At 40.4% G+C, this 20,843-nt stretch overlaps 1 protein-coding gene across 1 annotated transcript in view; it reads left to right on the forward strand.

Annotated features, from left to right (window-relative positions):
• The first annotated feature begins 1,641 nt into the window (after nucleotides 1–1,641).
• pard6gb (par-6 family cell polarity regulator gamma b) overlaps nucleotides 1,642–20,843 on the forward strand; it is a 46,309-nt gene continuing 27,107 nt past the window's right edge. Inside the window, exons 1-2 of the mRNA XM_020597490.1 lie at nucleotides 1,642–1,681; nucleotides 20,455–20,531. Coding sequence (XP_020453146.1) covers nucleotides 1,642–1,681; nucleotides 20,455–20,531 — 117 coding nt within the window. The remainder of the gene's footprint in view (nucleotides 1,682–20,454; nucleotides 20,532–20,843) is intronic.

The following is a 20,843-nucleotide window of genomic DNA, read 5'->3' on the forward strand; positions in this document are numbered from 1 at the left end:
GCAAAGAAAGTTCAGCACAATAAGTTGTGAACTTTTATTAGAAGACTTTTTTTAATGGAGCTCATCAGTGTTTTCTTTTGTTTTCTATTTTATCTTCATTTCTTTTATGCAAGACTTTTATCCATTTTCTTTTTGTGCATACTGTTTTTAGTGCTAGTGTTTTCTTTTAATGTCTTACTTTTTCCAAATCAAAGGCCTTTACAACAAATAAAGTGCAATATCAAGTTGCAAAACAGGGCAAATGCTGTCTGATGTGCTTGTGCTGCAACTAGTTTATAAAGACAGTGTTGAACCAAATTATTTATTTGAGAATTACATCATTTTAAATTACAGATACTAATAGATATAAACGATCATAGAAAACAATTCACCATCCATATAGTTTTGACATTTCTGTTTTTGTTTTTTCCTGTATTAAATATAATCATCACAAATTACTGACAAACACCGTCTAAATGACATTTCTTATCACTTGTTTAATATATTGTGTCATTTTACTGTGAGGGAGACTCGGGTTCTGCTACATCTGTGGCACTAAATCAGTCCAAAAAGATCTACACTAAATGGGCAGCTCTAAATCATAATAATTGTTCAAAGCAGTGATCAGCTTCATCTTATAGCACACACTTTCTTTTTGGTATAACTTGAGTTTTTCTGGATGACAGTATCCTTATCAGCCATGATGGTATTCATAAGCCAGTGATTAAGATTGCCTTCTTGGTAGGATATCTCAGCTTCTGTGCTTAACTTAGATGTTGAAAAAACAGTATTTTTCGTGATTTGTGCTCAAATTACACACAGTATGTGCTGTGAGTAGAGTGACACAGTGTATATGACTCCTGGCCCTACTGACAGAAAGCCAGAGAGAAACACAGTGGGAGGGGAAACAATTGTGTGCTAAGGAAATGAGAATCTCATTCTACAAAGAACGTACTCGTCTGCCTGACTGCAGACTCGCAGATTAAAGCACCTGTCATATGATCAAATATTAGCATTTCCTTTCCCTTTTTTACCGTGTGTGTTTGCAACTGTGCGTGTTCATGCACGTGCGCACATTGACATCCCTATATTAAAAAATAAATGCAGGAAAGTGCACACACAGTTAAATGCACACTCTCTCAGCACCATCCATTTTCATCAGGGGAACTCTCTTGGTACTGCTGGGGGGGGGGTCCTTTTTGCATTGCTGATGGCACATGGCACATGCACTCTCAAGGGCAGCAAAGGGCAGGGGTCACAGTGCAAAGGGCGCTGCTTTATCACCATGGTAACGCCACTCTCAGGGGAAAAATTCCCACCAGTGTGAAATTACTAAATCCAATTAGTGTTGCATCATCACATGTAACATCACCTTTCACAAATGTGTAAAACAAGTCAGAGCTGCTAAATGCTACATGTGTTCCTGTTGTATGTCTCTTTATACCCAACCCCTTCAAAATGTGATGACTTATATGTCTAGATATATATGTTCTTGGTGCCTGTGCTTATTAATGTTGTGTGTTGCAGCCAAAGGCACATACTGTGGACTAGAAGGTTCCTAACAAAAAGACAAATGTGGTATACAGTGACCACTGAAAGGTAATAACCATGAACACAAGTGAGAAAACCTGTGCTTGCATTAGTAGATATAAGTTTGGACTCATGGTCTCACTTGGTTCAGGGGTTGTGGGTATGAGCACAGGTAAGTGAGGTCTGTGTTAATTCATGAGTTTGGAGCATGTGCAAAGATAAAGAGAGTCTCTCTTTGACAAAAACAGTTCCCCCACAGTTGAAGCAGAAAAGTGCTGAGACAGACGCTCACAAAGAGTGCTGGAGCAAAGACAGTGACTACTTGATGGATGAAAACCAGGGTGAAACCCCTGACCAGAGCCTATGTCAGAGGCATGGAAGACAAAACATTCTGACAAAGAGCTGAGGAGTGGGGGCGTGATAATAAGGGGCCAGGCGAGGGAGATGCCTATAGGAAACAGGTGTGTGTAATCTAGGCTTGTAATGGAAGTAGTGAAGCTGGGACAAAAGAAACTGGGATGAGGCAACAGGAGATTGTCAAAATAAAAGCATGGGCCTGGAAGTTCCTAAGAGTCATGATTACCATCCTCATCATCCTTTGCTGTGTATATACCACAGACTGTATATAAAAGATGGATAAGCGCTGCGTGACATCACCCAATGGTTTTTTGAAGAGTGGTTTTGAAGCTCAAGTCTGGCCATGGCCTTCTTGGTAGCACTTCACTCCGCCTAACTCGAAAAATAGCCAAAGAGGTGCAGAGCATGAGTGGAGCTCACTAGACACCTAGCAGCTACAATCCAGGCTACAAACATGTTTATTTCTGCAGTAAAGTTGGACATTTTGACATGGGAGGCTACGGGGATTGACTCCCTATTGGAGCCAGCCTCAAGTGGCCATTTGAGGAACTGCAGGTTTTAATATTTCCTCAGCCTCAGAGGTTGCCATTTGGTATATATCCGTAAAATGTGTGAATAATTGGGTTAAACAAATCGTTTTTACATGATTTTACAATAATAAATATGTATTTAATATGTATATTTTATATTAAGATGAAAACCAGCCAGATCATTTGAGTGTGTGTGTGTGTGTAGCAGGGAGTTTGTATTTACAGCCAAAGTAAGTGTCTGTGTGCCTGCTTATGCATGTCTCACCTCCTCCTCACCCTGCTCTGCTGAGAGATGAACAGATGGACAGTGGGGGGAGGTGGAGGACAGAGTCTTGCAAGGCACAGAGAAACAAAAGGAAGGAGGAAAGAGTTTTCCACCCCATCTTCTTTCTGCAGTGACACAAGACACCAAGCTGTGCCACAGACATGTCAAACGAACAGGTGATACTAAGGTGTCTTCGAGCAAACATTTGGGTGTCAGTGGGACGACGCAACCTAGGTGACAGAGGAGACACTGTGTTAGAGAAATGACACTGGGAAGGTGTACAGATGGCAAAATGTGATTTGCAGAGTGCTCACAGGTGATACAAGGAAAAATAATTTCAGAGTGACATGTCTACATTGCAACATATGCTATGTTAATGAATGATTACATTTACCTTGCATACAGCACTGTGCTCTTCTTTATGCTTAGATTTTGCAGTGACTTTCTGTGAAATGCAGCTCTGGCTTCAATTTAGTCATTAGCAAAGGGTGTCAGAACCATAAATAAAGACTATTAAAACAAAAAGCTATATATATACCAGATGACATGTAGAAAAGACTTATACCATACAGAATGTGCAATAAAAACTTCTACACCAAATGATTTCAGAGTGAAAGACTGCATAGCAGAGCATGTGATATGGTTGACACACAGTAAAGATAAGACCCGCAGGATGATAAATAGGTTTGCTTCTAGGAGAGTGTAAGTCAATCAACCCCTTTTGCGGAGATGGTTTTCCCTCTTTTGCTTGGAAATTTTAGAAAAATCTAAACAAACGCATTTGAACCATTAAACATGGGACATGAGGCCTTGACTATCTCAAGTAAAAATGTTAGTGGTTCTTTTGAAATGAGAACATTGCCCTCATGAAAAGCAGTAAATGACACATTTGATCCTAGAGCATTTTGTTTGATGTTTTTTCATATTATCCATGAGCTTTGACTGAGCCTAAATCACAGTAGTGTTATGTTAGTTTGGCTTGACTGGGTAAAATCAGTGCTTATAAAACAGACTTAGATGGACAAATTAGATATTTTGACTGGCTGACTGGCGATGTCAAACTTAACCAAGCCAAAGAAAAATTGGAAGTACGCAGAAACTTGATATTGAGTTCAAACCAGGCTACACAAGCCAAAATGAGGCAGAAGCACAAATGTGTTCAAGCCTGTGGTGTTCAAACTGGACCGCCTTGCTTTCCTGTTGCTGGTCTCATTGTAAATCCAGCTCTAAACAGATGTGTCACAGGTCTCTCCATATACCCAGACGTATCTTTAAGCTGTGGGTTTACATTCAAAATGAGCCTGTGCATTTGTGTACGATACATACTCGAGGCATGAGTGCATTTTCCCAAGTACTAGCATGAGTTGGATCAGTGGCTTTCTGTAACACCTCATGTAAACACTTACACAGATTCTTTTCAGTAGAGTACCAAGGGAAGAGATTTTGTCTTTCATGCATTTTTGTTTAATTAAGTTCAAATTGTTTTGCACCTATTTAGCACACATAAAATCACAGTTTGTTTTATACCTTGTTGCACATTAGTTTTGCATTATAAAGAGCCTTTTACGTGATATTAATGCTGCAAACTTCCCATAGGGCTATTGCAGTAGGGAAGTTTTATTATGTAATCTTTTGTTTTGTTTTGTTTTCCAAGTTTCAAACAATGGCTATTGACCATGTCAGCCCTGTTGGTGTTGAGGTCAGGGCTTCAGATAGAGACGGAACCCAGAGCTCTGTAAATTGCTTTATTCGATGGTCTGTTCAGTTATGATAATTATAATAGATGTTTGAAAGGTGATAATTGACTCCGATTATTCTTCATAAAAGAACACGGTGCAGCCCATAGTCAGTTCTCACAAAAGACAGGCCCAGGACAGGCACGATCCCATCTCTAACATGCCCTTCATATTATGCTGAATATGTTTTTTGTCCATGCCTTCTAGATTGATTATGGTTGGTTAAAATGAGGGGAAAATTATAGTTTAGGTTAAAGTACGTTCTTTCAAGGTGGGAATAAACAGCAGTCTCCCATGTTAAAGTCTGATGATTTCCTAGTTGGCTTTGTTACGCTATAATACCATCACCTGACTTCCTCTTTTGCCCCCCTGATAATTCTAATTGCCACTAGAAGGCTTTGTCATTTTAACATAAAGATATGACATTACAGCGAGTGCCGATGTTGTCATTCCTCTTGAGAGGACAGTCTCCTCTCCCAGTCACAAATAATAATAAAATACAGTAACACATGTTCATTAATGGGCAGCACATTTCTACCAGAGGTGTCACACTGAGGGCCCCTGTTTCAAAATGATGAAAAATGAACCTGCCAATCAGTCAATTAGTCAAGCTACGCAACAACACAAAAAACTCTGCTGTCTCTAAATGATTTGATGTGCTAATTTAATACAGGTCTTAATTGAGCGGGGTAGTTTAGTGCTTTCGGTAAACTGTATCAGGGCAGTAACAATTGCACAATTGAATGATATAGTTAAAATATACTGCACCTTTATGTTGTTTATTGGCTGCAAACTGATATACCTCTCTTTCACTTGATCTGCCTTCTTCACCATCCTCTCTCTGTCCCTCTCTTTCTCTGTCTCAAGGGCAGAGGAGTGGAGATGTGGCAGATTCAGCTGAGTGCCCCATGTCTTCTGTGCAGCAGTGATCTGCAGACCAAACAAATTGAATAATTGCATGGAGCATGTGCCATCACGGAAGGCAATATTTTCATGTAATTGACAGTTTGTGTGTGTAAGTGTGTGTTTCAGTCTTAAATGCCTCTTTTTAAATCTGTGCAGCATTTCATTTCAGACCTTCCAAATTGAAGATGCTTATATCTTAATAGTCAAATCTCTATTTTTCAGAAGTTTTATTTGGTTTAGCAAATGTAAAGTATATATACAAACAGAGAAACACATGTATGTGTCTAATACAACCTGACAGTGTTGATGTTCAGTTAAAAATTGAAAGCACTTAAATGTCTGCATGTCTGTATGTTTACTAAAACATACAAACAGAGCTTTATGAACATTTGCATTCACATGCTTGTATGCATGCTTGTTTGCAGCATGCGTCTGTCAGATTTATTAAAAGGACAAACAAATCCAGCATGCTCTCTCTGCCTGGAAGTGCATCTCATGTTTTTTTTTTCTTCCTGTGACTGTGTCAGCTCTGCTTTGCCCTGACAGACTCCTCAATTTGAGCAGGAATTAGATTTACTTCCCTCTGTCAGCGCCGGCCTTTCATCAACAAATACAGGTTGGCAAGATCACATTTGACAAGTGCAGCATAGGTAATATACACCCAGATCCATCACTTTAAACTCTTTATGTCTAACAATGACAAGGCATAAATCCTGAGGAAAACAGCAAGTGTTGGAAGAATGTCTGTAAGATGGGAGACGTCTGAGGGGCAGTACTGTCCATCCAGAATAAAAATACTGTAGTTTAGTATAGTATTTTCAAATCTTGTGTTTGTGTGTAGATAAACAGTAAATGTTATGACAACACTAAAGTTATAGCAAATGAAGCAACTTGCAGGTGGGATTTCTTATTGAATTAATATTTTTTGTCCTATTAAAATTAAAAGCAAATATATGATTTCCTGTTGTTTACAAGCCATTTTAGCAGAATTTTAGAGAAAATGTGTCAGATGATGTCATATGGCAGCCATTGCCATCCAGTTAAACTGTCTTTTCTCCCTAGGTTTTTCTGGCATTTCATTGTTTTTGATGAAGGTCTACTCAAACAGAAAGCAAAGGGAACTTTTTGCCTTGTGTCATTTGCATGAATTTTACAGCTGGATCATTTGTGCAGTCCATGTTAATTCATTCCGACAGCCAGTGCACCTACCGTTCGGACATTAGCTATAAGCTCACCTATAACAGATGTGCCAGCTGTGTGTGTGCTTGTGTTCAGCTCAGTCTCTGACAGATCTCAGAGTTTTTTCTTTTCTTTTCCCTCTCATAAAGTAGATTCTTGAAGGCCTGATATAAGCCTGAATTTTTGGCTGAGGTTTTAAGATTTTCAACCCACAAACACACAGTGATTGTGCAGCCACGGTGATGTGTCTTTGAGTCACTTCACCCCAGGTACATGTGTGTCTCGATGCATCATTCCTATGGTTTTGTATGTAGCCGTGCTCCTTCTAAATTTGCTTCCCATCATGTCCGAATGCACAGCCATGGTAAATTATTGTGTTTGTGGTGGCTGCAGAAATTGTCCTCACCCTGTGAGGACATCGAGCCTGCCAGATACACAGTATCACTTCTAGTTTTGATACTGCTCCATATACAATAGCAAACAACACTGTGAAGTGAAACAGCACAGTTAACACTGGTCACATCCTCACAGTCATACTACAACATCATTTGCTGCCACTGGTCACTGCAGTGTATAAATAGATGTATTTTCTGACCCTCTCTTTTCTTTATCATTCATTCACTGAGAACAACAACCAAGAGGTTTTTTGAGTCAACTAAAGTTTCAACATTTCAAGAATTTATACTACTTCTTTTTTAGGCTATCATTAAATAAGTGTCAAAACAGTGGAGTTGAGAACCATAACACAATTAGTTTTTGATCTGTGAGGTCCATGTCAATCTGAAAATGTGGCAAAGTGCAAAACCAACAGAAGTTCAGTGGCTTGATAAGAATAATTTGACATGCAGATGTGCTTTCTGTTTATTTAAGCAAATAATATGTAAAAGCACTAGTGCCTGTCCTATCATAGAAACAAAGATTCACAATTTGATTTCTTCATCCTGTAAAAGCTCCTACAAATATCCTACAAAGGATATCCCTCAGTTCATGTCATGACATGTTAGGAATCTTTTTTTTTCTGTCCTGCAACAACCTCCCGTTCGTGATGGTGATCTTAACATACCTTTCCATAACATCTCTCCAGCATCAGCTTACCAAATTACATCAAACACAGGCCACGTCATTACAGCTCTGCTCACCATCAGCCTCTACAAGGCCTTGTTCTTATCTTGTTTTCCACAGGGGAAGTAGTTTTGAAATGTTTAGCTCAGTCTCTGCAGATCGCTATCATTGCTGACGTTATTTGCTTGCAGCGCTGTACTGAAGCCAAGATGGATGCATTACTAGTGTCTTTTCATTGATGAGCGAAATAAAACTTTACGCTTGACAGTCTATCCCAAAATGGATTCCTTTGCTACCTGCAGGTATATCTGAAGTGCACTCATAATCCATCTGATGCCGTTCAAGCATGGGACAGCATGGCAGTTTTGCCTCTGGTGGCGAATTCCCTGTGCCCACATGTGTTTGTGGTGTGTGTGTGTGTGTGTGTGTGTGTATGTGATATTTATATCTGTATTTAACAATGCCCTGGCCTGTGTGGGTAACATAAAGAAGAAACAAGATCGTCAGATCAGGCAGATCTGTCCCACTTTGCGTCTAAACATGACCCACTGCAGTAATCCAAACATATGTTTTTCATTTCTGGGCATTTGCAAACCATCACTCAGTTTTTGGTTCAAAGTGGATTTGATTTGTCCTTTGAAGACAGGCACACTGGTTCATTTACACTAGATTTGTTAAATCAAGTACTATAATATCTTATTGTATTTTCCAAAATGAATGACATCTAAATTGACAGTAAACACTGATAACAACATAATTGTGTGGTTGAGGTGACACAATGTATTGATTGTAGAGTATGAATTTCCTGGCAGCAGAAACAACATGTGGAAGATGTTTTAACTGAGGCTGATATCAGAAGTAGAAACCAGTGAGCACATTTACACACTCCAGAATGTATGGTAATTATAGTGTGAGATGGTCAAACGATCTGGTTAATTTCTCTCATGTTCACACCTTCACACTCACTATTTGAGCATTGCTTTCTCCTCTACTTGTGTATGTGTGCTTGAGAATATGTACTAAAACATTACATCACACTAAGATGAAGATGTTAATAAATACTGCCTGCAGGCAATCATCAATTGGTCACAGTTTCCTTATCACTGTTTTGTTTAGTGTGTAAACTGCCCAGGCACACACATTTAAGTGTACACAAAGATATACAGTGCACAAAGGCTTGTAGGTGCATGACAAATCACCAGAAGAGATGTGTAGAAATGTACAATTAAGCTCCAACACACAAACCCACATCTACACCCACAATGAGAATGATAAAATGCATTGGATGCAGGTTTTCAACCCAATAGGAATCCAAAATTATAGTGAGCACTGTTTAGCAATACCCACGTTTTTAGGACATGGTTGTCATTTCTTCTGGCTTCTAAGATAAACTACAACATGCAGGGAACAAACCCCCAGAGCCTGTGCTTCTGTAGAAGTTTGTATCTTTATAACTGCTTATTTTCTTCTTGGCATTTGAAAGGAGTGTTTTGTGCCTTGTTGAACACCAAGGCCTCATCGCGGCACTGGTGGCGGAGCTTGTTTTGCATGCTGCTTACATGGCTGCACGATCGCTGCGTGTTTGTGTACGAGTGTGTGCTTGTGCATTTGCAAAAGAAACATGTGTGTTCAAGGTGTGGATGAGATACCGCAGCGGTTTGACATACATATTCTTCTGTGTGATCTGTCTCTCTCTCTCTCACACACACAGGATGTAGGGTGCAGTCTATGAGAGATGAAGGTGCTTAACATGCATTTTACAGGTTGTCTTAAAAATGTCTACAAGTGGAAGAGGTGATAGAAAGGTTCCTATAACATTATGTGAAGGAGTAAACACATTTACAATTCATCAGCATCCCAGATTCAGTGGAGTGTGAGCAAAGAGGAAACATTTTAAACAAGCTATCTGACATAACAAGAGAATCCAGCTTACATTTAGCTGTATTATACAGAAAAGACCAATAGAAGACTTAAGACTTTTTATTTTCTTCTGATATAAAAGTAAGCTTATTAATACACATTTTTAACACACACAGTGGAGCATATTATTATGTTTGTAATACTTTTTGATTTTTTTGTGTAATTAAAAGAAAATATGTCGTTTGGATATTGTGATAAAAAACAGACATTTCTTTATCCAAGAACTAATAATTAATTCTAATTTTTTTCTTTCTGTTTTGAAGCTCACCAACACTTAGCCTATTTGAAATAACCCATGAGTCTTCATTAAAACAGTCTTACCCTAAAACCACATTATCACCACTGCTCAGTTTCACCACATTTAGCTTAGTTCGGCCACCTTAGACCCCTTATCATATAGATTTACTGAGGACAGCTCATTAAATCCTATATCAAGTTTTCAAACTGTTATCATACACCATTAGAAATAGGAGTCATTTAATGGGATGTATTAAACGGCTAATTGAAGTGTAATGTGCTAAGGTTTTATTTCCATTGTAAGTGATCGTGACATGTGAGAGCATAAACCCATAGTCCATTAAATTAGCTCAATGAATTAATTTTATGCGCGCACATGTTTGTGTGCATGTGTGTGTGTGTGTCAAAATGGAAGACATATATTTGTCTGTGCATTTTTAACCAGTGTGCACTGCCACTGGGTAGAAGTAACTGTGTGTTTTGTCTGTGTGACTGTTCATGTCTGGGCCCCTTTGCACGTGTTTGATAGTCTGCTCATATTTTAAAGCAGCACCATCCCAGAGGCCGCCGCTGCCTCCCCCTCATCAAGCCACTAATCACTGTGATTAGTAAGTCATTTCATCATTACAGGTTTCATACCACACACTGCTCACCTTCAAACTGAGCCATTCCTGGAAAGAACTTCACACACACACACACACACTTCTCCACCTTCATCCCTTCAGTCTGCCATCCATCACCGTGCCACTGGGAACAGATGGAGAAAGGAGAGAGGACAGGAGGAAAAGCCTGGGAAGTGGAGAGAGAGAGAGAAACAGCAGAAGAGAAACAAAGGAAGGAGTGAGCACATTTGTCTATTTTACTTTGAGTTGGGCCTCTTGTAATCCTCATCGTGCATGCATGCACACACATGCAAAGGGAAGCTATGTGAAACCAAAAAATCTAAAAGGCGTCCACTTCCTCAACGGGCAGCATGAGAGCATGTGTGTATAGTGTGTATAGTGTGTATAGTGTGTATAAGTGTAAATGGAGAGGCGCCCCAGAATAAAACTGTGTGAGGTCAGAAATGTGTGCAACGGTGCAGCAGACACACAGTGGCACACAAACACACATGTAAAGGCACTTCAGCTTACACATAGTTTCACATACATAGACTTACATTATACTGTATATAGCTTGCTAGATGATTTTATTTCTGGGTATTTTTAGCAACAGTACACTGCCATGTTTGCAATTAGAAAACTTTTTAATTGGATTTTTTGGGGGGGTATAATAATAATGATGATGATAATAATAACTATATTTGCACCTCTATAGGGTAAAAGGATAAATTTTAAAATAGGAAAACTTAACAAAAAGAACAGTAACTTAATACTACTCTTTAGCTAACAGCCTTTTTATAGAACTGTATTTGCATTTTAAGACTGAAAGAAGACACTTGCAAGCTGACTAATATGGAAGGGTAAAAATACCTAAACAACAATAATAATTTCTTTTCTTTTATGCATTTACTAGGTCATAATTAAATGGAAATCATTTGTTAAGAAGACAGTTGTTTTCAATGAAAAGTAATGCAACTCATAACTTTGTTCTCAATGATGTGATCTGATTTTAACTTGCCATAGAAAATTCATTTACATATACATTTTGTATTTTATATATACCTACAGTATATTTAAATCTTCCTTAAATAATTTCTGAATCTTTCAGGTCGGGAGTTGATTAACAGTTTTGGGGGCGACTGTGATTCAGTGGGTAGAGCAGCCGTCTCCCGGTCAGAGGTTCGAATCTTGGAGCCTGCAGTCCATGTGTCAAAGTGTCCTTGAGGAAGACACTGAACCCCCAAGTTGCCCCCGATGGTTAGAGCCATCAGTTGAGTTGATGCCTCAGATGGCTGCCTTGGTTCTGTACCAGAAACAAATTCCTTGTGTGTAACATACTTGGCAAAATAAAGGTGATTATTAGTTTATTCTTTGATTTTTTTGACTTCTTGGTTCAACTACTTTATTTAGCGGAGCTAGTAAAACTTGGAACTTGAAAAAACACAACATTACGGCTCCAAATAAATAACTTCAAGCACATTCTTGCCCACTGGATCACTCCTTCTATTTGATCCTTTTTTACACCATCCTCGCAGTGCACAGAAAAATGTCACAAAACTTTTAAAAACTACAATGACATATCACCACCTCTTTAAAACGACAAATCTGTTAGCAAAAAGTTGTTTTTTTACACATTCTGCACATTTATTCATTAAAACTAAATAGCATTCATTTACAATCATGTTTCTGGCCACCTGTCTCTACCAGCTCCTAAAAGAAATATCTGGCTCTTTGGCTGATAAATGCTCCACTGTAGTCAGAAACCTTTGTCTGCAGTTTGGCGCTGAACAGGCTGTGTACAGTGGGTTTTCAGGGCTTTATCACTAAAAACAACCCCTTGTTACTACCAAAATGACTAAATTAAAGTGAACTACAAAAGTAAATTTGTGCTGGGTAGCTAAACAGTGACTTGAAAGTCATTATAAAAACTGCAGAGCATGGGTAGTCTAGATCTATATGTGCACATTAGACACAATGCCTATGTCCACTCTGTAGGAAACACCTAGTCAGTCATAACAGACTCTAGAGAACTGCTTGTCTGCATGATTGTGAGCAATGTGCACAGTCTATAAATACATGCACAAAACTGTCAGACTGTCTTTGTGCACATTTCCTCTGTTTCATTTTCACCATTCCGCTGCCCATGTGGTGTGTCACAAGCTGAGCCAAAACACCTAGTTAGCTTTCTTTGATAGCTGATCCTACATCTGTGTTTCGATGGCACTTTGTCCAACCTGCTGTGAATGATCCAGCCAGGCAGGTAGTACACTGAGCTGAATCCTTCCTGTGTGCCAAGAGACTGTCGAAATAATAATCCCACACTGGGCCAGAGTACATTAACAGTCTCTTTTATGAGGTCGCGTACCCCGAGAGTCTTTCAGGAGGGAAACCTTTAGAACAATGGAGATTGTTTCCTGGAGGCTCTGAAGCAAATAAATTCAGCCTGTAGGGACTTCTGAAGGGCACATGGCATTCTCACCAAGGTCCTGTAACTTCTCAGCAGCAGATAAGTGTTAAATTCTAGTACTCCAAGTCCCTGCTGTGTATCTGCCTCCATGAAATATCAACACAAGGAATGAAAATGGGGATTCAAAGGAAATGTAATAGCTAAGTATTGAGAGAGCTACTGTGCAAATCAGCCCTGGAAACAGGTGTGGAAGAAAGCTATTAAAACAAGAAAGTCCAAACTGTTGGGACAGGGCTATAGGGTTGTGGTGAACTAATCCTAACCAGACCTGCTTCATCTGTCTTCAGTGTAAGTGTGTGTGCAAGAGGAGGTGGGGACTGGTCTGCATCAGGTTTCAACTTTTTAAAAAGGAGACATTTTCTGTAGAGTCTGCAGCCTGTCCCCTTCACTAGCATACTGTGTGCATGCATGTGCATGTGTTTGTGGGTTCACTAGTGTGTGTGGGTTGTGCAAACCTCCCACCATATGGGCTGCTTTATCAGGTGACCCAGAGGGCCACATTACTGGTTGGCAGAGACGTGTGATGAAGCCTCATCCATCTCCACATCTGTAGCGAAGACAAGGTGGGTATGGGAGGGGGTCACTGCAGATGGATAAAATGCAAATCACTGTGAAGCATGTTGCCCAAAGCACGGTTTCTTTTCTCAGAGCAGTAGTTGTAGAAGTAGTTTGCTTAATCTCAGAAGTCCCCAACAGCAGTTTTCCTTCCTCTTCACTAGTCTCTCCCACGCTTACCTTTCACTCCCACACAGTCTCCACTCCAGCACTGCATAAACATACTGTAAACATGCCAGCTATTTAAAAAATGGACAAGTCTAGGCAAAAAAAAATAAAAAATTTAAATAATGCAAGTTATTACAAGAAATGATTTTGCTGTTTTGTAAACAAGGAGCTTTTTCCAATGTTGACACTAATTTAAGATCATTTATTAATTTTTCTGTAAGCTTCCTTTATTTTAATCTGCTCACTTTTGTAAGTCTGGTGTCATTCTGCTATCACCCATGCTTTATGAACATTTTGCTGTGTCTCTTTTGTTTGCTCTGAGCCTGAAAATGAAGCCACTGAGAGCTGCATGTACACTTTTCAGTTGCTAGGTGGCGTCACAGCCATCAGCGAAACCATTTCTAGTTGGAAATGGAGAGAAAGCATGCACAGATGTTCCCCTAACCTTTTAAATTGATATTTATCATTGCTTTTCCTTTTTTTTTTGTAGCATCTTCAGAGTGTGCCCCAGAGTTTGATGGTCCTTGCGATGCCAAACAAAAATGTCCAGAAAGCAGCGTGTTGGCAAACAAACAGAGAAAGAGGAAGAGAGGAGGAGGAGTCAGGTGAGGGCTGTAGGAGCTGAGTGGGGTGAAGGGAACGGGGGGCATGTTTACCTCTGCTCTCTTGGGGCATTGCTATAGGGTTGGGGGAGGGGGTTCTTTCTAAGAAGGATGGGGGAGTTTGGGGGAGGAATTTAGGAGAGTGAAAGAGTGGGTCATTATTAATTATTTGGGGGACATGAAGCTCTGTGAATCCCTCCACTGCCCTCTTTTATCAACACTTGTTTTGATTTGTCAGGGGGAGGGGGGGTAAATGATAAAATTGAAAGAAATGCTCATGCTCTAACTTAGACAGCCTCATCTTTGGTGAGCTGATCACAGACTTCACTCATTTTTAAAACTCTCAAACTTTACATGAGTAAAGTTGGCAGCATGGTAGCCCTTTACCAGTAAAAAATAAAAAATCCATAATTTGGGAAAAAAACATCCTCTGGAAGCACATGTATCCCTTTTTCTTCACTTGTCAGCTCTGCCTTCCCTTCACTTTTCTTGAAAATGGGAAGGAATGTGATTAAAATAAATATCCAAATGCTACATAAATCTGTTTTGGAGAAAAGGTTAGTGTTATCTGAAATTAAGAATCTAGACATTAAAAGTTGTTTTGTAACCACAAACTTCTTTTCATTTTAGCTGTTCGTTTTTGCTTTTATGAAGTAAGTAAGTAACAGGCTTTCAAATAGTCGGCATTTCAATTTGGTTCTAAAACGAGTAGAGAAAGAAGGAGTTTGTTCACACACAGAAACATCAACGCAAAATAAAAACTGCAAACCCTGTTAAACCCCGGCCCACACCTCTGAAAAGTCCCCTCACACTATACAACTCCTCACCCCTTAAACTCATTCTCTCTCTCACTCACACACGCATACATACACACACACACCAAAGGCCCCTGCCAACAAAGAGAGGGGGCAGCAGACAAGCCAGAGAGGCAAAGAAAGGGAGAAGAAGGAAAATGCACGCTTGACTAATTCTTATATTCAGAGTTGGTAGTCCTTCCCCTCCTTCTCCTCTGGCCATGTGTGTGTGTGTGTGTGTGTATGTGTGAGAACAGGCACACTCTAACCTTGACATTTTAGCATCATGGGGGCGATGAATGAAAATGACCACAGTACACTTGGGAAGGGGGAAGTGTGGAGGAGGTATGGGAGGAGAAGATGATAAGGGGCCGTCTAGGTTTAAATGGTGAAGGAGTATAGCAGCAAGAGACAGATTTGTTTATCTATATGTCTGTATGTATGTGAAGGCAAAAGAAAATTGTGTGTTAGTTTTGTGCTTGTGTGTGTGTCAGCAGCAGAAGTAGGGAGGGAATGGGATCTCTGCTGGTTATTTAAAGGCCTTGGGGCCTGGGCTAGATTGATGTTGTTTTCTTTCAATCAAGGAGCCGTGTGGGATGCGCTCTCACTGCAGTCTGTTCGCATAAACACTCTTTACTACTGGTGTGAGAGGGAGGAAGGTGTATATACTTCATCCACATCTCTCTGTCTTCATGTCCGACTCCATTCAGGCGGCTGTCTATGAGTGCATGATGGGAATTTTTCACCATGTGACAAACAACAAGCAACAAACATGTTTCCCAAGCTCTCAAACAATGCATTCATGACTCATGTTGATTTTATTATTGTATTTGTATTATTATTTCATGCTTTATTTCTGGACAATAGACTTGTTGCACCACTGTTTATGTTCTAATGCATGGCGCTCTGACTCTGTTCAGTATTCAGTTTGTGCTACGTCTCCATTACTGTGACTTGATCAGCTGTTTTAGGTGGATGAGAATTTTACCTCTTCACCATCCATGCACACCACCTGAAGGCGGCTGTCCTTATATGTAACACTACTACCATTAACACATGTAGCCTAATGTTTGTAGCTGTATATGCTGTATATTGTGATTAAACTGCTGGGGTACAGAGAGTAGAAATATCACACCCAAAGGTTACTGGTATAGCGTGAGAGGTGGGTATTCCATTATTCCCACCTTTTTCTGCATCCTCATGGCAACTACACCAACACACACAGACTAACATACAATAACAGTTTCTAAAGAGCATAAAAGGAATTGAGTATAATAGAGTTTACTTGTGAGCTCTCTGTGCTTGATTACACTGCTGAGTTTCACTGTTGGTAATTAGGTAGCTATGGTGCAGAGGCCAGAATGAGACCTGTTACTATTATCTAACAGCTTGCCTTTTAATAGTCCTGCATGTTAAAGTTACCACCAGTAGAAATGCAGAGGAAATTATTACAGTCACTGTGGAAAATAACTGGAAAAAATAATGGGATGTGTTGGATGAAATGGGTTGGGTGGAAGAAAAGGTTGGTGGACACACACACACACACACACACACACACACCTCCGACCCAGCAGTAGCCTCTGTGCCTTTTTCTTTCTCATCGACCAGAGCTATTGATGTACTGAATGTTGGAAGGCTGAGTCAATAAACAAGAGGAAAAGCTTTTTGAGGGGTGACTGAAAAGAAGAGTGTATCCACATGTAGTCCATCTTTCTGTGCATTTGTGTATCTGTGTATCTGTGTGTGTGTGTGCATTCAAGTGCCTACCTGCACATTGCTCTCCCAGAATTGACTTTGTCCATGCACTGTCTCTTTCCACTCACGTCTCCTGTCCTCTCTCTAGACTCACAGAGCTGACTCGTTAATGTTTAATGCTCACTCAGGAAGCAGACACACTTTGCAAGGCTCACACGCACACACACTCACACACACCTACACACACCCCTCCTACATCCCCCTAGCGACGCCATCCTCATTACCAGCCTGAGATTTGACCTTTCACCCCTAAACCAGATGGCTGATGTTTTCATTCTGCGGGGAGAAGAAATGAAGCAGGAGTGGCTCCATATCACACAGCATCACAAGAAGAAAAGGAGGACGAGCATGTCGGAGGATGATGGCAGTGTTTGTCTATCAACAGGGGGATCAGATAGAGCAATTGCTGAATAAGGCTGGGCTACTATATAAAAAATGTTTGGATTCTAAGGGGGAAATTGTTCCTTGATTTGGACTAAACTACTAGTATGAAAGCATTCATTTCTTCAAACTTTGCTGTCTCAGGAAACTGTGACAAAGTCCAGGCTGCAGGGGGGGGGGCGGCAGGTGAGGCAGAGAGAGAGAGATAGAGAAAAAGCGTTCCAAAGAATGAATGAAGGCAGCAGCGATTGCACAGCCCTGTGTACGTGCCTGATCGCATGTTCATGCACATCTATTGGTATGACAATGGCACCCTCAGGTGGCCGGTCTATCATGGGGGTATGAGGATTTTGGTGTGCCACAAGGTTGCAGATGCATGAAATAAGATATAAGTGTATTGAAAATCAAATTCCTTTTCTGTAATCTAACCAAGATCTCAAGACAGTTCATCAAATGACTCACTGTTCCTTTTCTGCACTAAGGTGTCATTGTACCAGAATAGAGTATGCACAGCAGCATCAAATCTACCAATAGTTTTTATTTTTTACCATTTCATCCAATGGGAGCAGATGTGTGATGAGCACCACTTAGTCAAGTCGCCCCCGTAACAGAGGTGACAGCCATTTAGAGAGCTTCTGCCAACAGCACACTGCATGTGTTCACTTCACTGTTTCTCTATCTCCCTCCTCCACAGAATCTCACCATCCTTTTCCCCCTCCTCCTCGCTTTCTCCCTGTCTAACATGGACATATATATATATATTGTGAGCTATACACAGTGGAAGAGAAAGCCAGACCTGAAACTTGCGCTGCACCTGCATTTCATTTTGTCCACTGAGCAGACAAGTCAGGGGCCACAGCTGGAGAGTCTGATGGTGTGTCATGATTCAGGGTGATCCAGGGGAAAAGATGTAGCTCTGCTTATGTTAAAATCCAACCACAGTGTTGGTTAAATATGACCTGAATGGTGAGCTCACCCAGAGATGCATGTGAAGGCGGTATTTGTTAGTGTGTGTGTGCCTGCCCTCCTTTCTCTTTAATCACAGAGTGAGTGAAGCAGAACAGAGCAGAGGGTTGATTCAGGGGCCCTTCTGCTGGTCTGGCTGACTGGAGGCTGGCACCGCTGCCATCTAAATACCCTCCTATAACCAGCTCCGGATGTTTCTCTGTCTCTTTGCAGAGGATGGATTACTGGGGGTATCTCTTCATCTCAGTGTAATCATCTCCTCATATTACCACCAGGAGACCACCTGAATTCAGACAAATGAAGCTGGATTAAAACCACACACTGCTGTGAGCTCTGACGTGACTGTCTGCTGTGCTCCTCATTACACACAGCATCTTATAAAGAAGGGGAAGTGAGAGTTGCCATGTGTATGCAATGACTCACTCAGCCTCTCTTTTTTTACCGTCCTTTCTCATTTCCTTGCAACCATTTTCTGTCTTCCATTACTTCTTTTTTTTATTTTCCCATCTCAACTCTTTTCTTTCTTTTAAACATTCCTTATCTTTGTCTTTTATTGCAGCACTAATGATTTCAGGTCATTTATTCACTTGTTCACGTACCCATTGGTGCACGATTATTCAAAACCAATAAACACAGGGAAAGTTCATATTGTATATGAAAGGATTTAAATAGTAAACAAGTCTTTCACAAAGTTTCAATAGGCACTTTTTTTGTCCACATCATCATGTTTGATGTCTGTTGTAGTCATGGACATGTTTTGGCATTATACATGAATAAGATATATTTAAGATGAAAGTGAAAAGACATGCCTTGTAAATGTGTTGGTGTTCTTGGTACCTGGCAAAGTCCTTTGCATCGCCCAACAGAAGTATCGTTTATATGTCTTATATGAGCATGTGCTGACACCTGCTGGTCATATGTGGGATTACTTTATTAAAACTTGACAAGACTTGCTTTGCCTGCATATTGTGAAACTCAATTTCCACTTCCAATCTTGATGCTGCCTGCATACTGTGAAACTCAATTTCCACTTCCAATCTTAGACTTAGGTTTTATCGCGCTCGCTTGTCGTCCTCGCTGTCAGACTGCTCATCTGGCAGACTGAGTCCTAACCGTCACTGAAGAACTACCAAGAGATATCCATAGCATTTTACCATGGTAAAATTAATATCTAACAGTGTACCTCAGTGTGTTTGTAACTGATCCATGCACTCCCATAGTGCAAACAAGCAATAGGTGCAGCTACTGAGGGGCACTGCAAACTGCAGCTGTTGTACACAGGCAGTTTCAGGAGCCCAGGAATGTTGTAAAGCTTGACAGTAGCCAGGGATACTCTGAGTTTCACAAAGTCACAGCCTGGGAAAGCAGGGGGAAACAGTGAAAAATGCCATCAGGTCTGGGAAAGCAGGGGGGAAACAGTGAAAAATGCCATCAGGTCGAAATGGAATTGACATTTATCATGTTGTATCATGTTCAAATACACTGTCAATAGTATAAAAAGTATGACTTATTTGCTACTTGTGAATAGAAAGTGATGAAACTGTGAGAAGTAAGGTCCTTGTAATAAAGGCAAAAATGTTTCCACCATATTTAATTTGCCTGCAAAACGTTTTGTTCTAATGCAAAACTTCACTGTAAATACAATTCATGTATGGATTTGTGCTATAGCTAGTTGCTATAGTTTTACACAATTTTCCATTATAATAAAACCATTTGTGTGGAGAAATGCGTCCTCTGGCGAAGTGGAGGACTAGTATTTGTGATACCTTCAGCACTGCTGTAAATATTAAACCTATCACTAAGGTGTCATAAACAACCGAAAAACTATAAATTGGACTGGGAAATGTTTACGTGTTCGTTATTATTTATTATTATATCAGTCTTGGTAAATGGCTTTTGTGCTCCACATTCATGGAAAATGTTTAATGAAACATGGTGGATATGCCGGGATGTAGTGAATTTTCATCAGTAGACAACTAGCTACCAAAGTGTCTGTCAAATAATAATAATTGTCAAGTATAAGCTAGAAAGTGTTGGAATGTCGTTACTCTTCATTAATACATTTATTAATAGTAAATGTAGCCTACAGTAGGTCTAGGTTACCTTTATGTCAAGCGTTAATTAGACTACTACGAGGTCCTGCCTAAAGAAAGCGAGGATTACGAGCAGTAAGTGAAGGCCTCATAGGATCCCATTTTTTTAGGAGGGCTGATGTCATTTCAAAACTTAGTTCCAAGTCAGCGCGGCGAGGTGTTCACCTCTTCCCTGGTAAAGTCCTCCCTCATGTCCGGTGGAGCACGTTAAAACACTTCAGGAGAGGCGTCTCATCAGAGAAAAACACTAAATTCTCTAGGAGAGAGGAGCAAGAGGATCTTATCCGTAAACCCCGGTACTAGAATAGAGCCCCTCGTCCTGCGGGCAAAGGCGACTGAACTTTTTTTTTTTTTTTTTTTTTTATTCAAGCGCAAAAAAAAAGGAGCTTCAATAAGTCGCAACCTCTGCGAAATGTGAATTGTAACGCCGTAGAAGTGAAAAGCAAGGTGAGTGATAACGAGGGGAAACGGACCTTTGTCCGTTCTGATTGTGGGATTGGAGAGAAATTAAAGAGTTCACATGGTCGTCCCGTAACAGTGCTGGAGTTGGAAGGGCCACACTGTCTGCAGCAAATCAACGACTTCTTCCCCTTTCAGGGACAAAACTCTTATCTTGTTCGCGAAACAGGATCTGAACGCCCCGTTTTCTGAATGTTTCTGTAATCTGCACTGATTATTCTCCTCTTCAGACTGTGCAGATTGTACTGATTTGGCTCCTCACTGTCCGGAAGCTGCCGGGGGGCTGGGGGGGGGGGGGGG

The sequence above is a fragment of the Monopterus albus genome, unplaced genomic scaffold (assembly GCF_001952655.1).
Source record: "Monopterus albus unplaced genomic scaffold, M_albus_1.0 scaffold34.1, whole genome shotgun sequence".
Classification (NCBI taxonomy): Eukaryota; Metazoa; Chordata; class Actinopteri; order Synbranchiformes; family Synbranchidae; genus Monopterus; species Monopterus albus.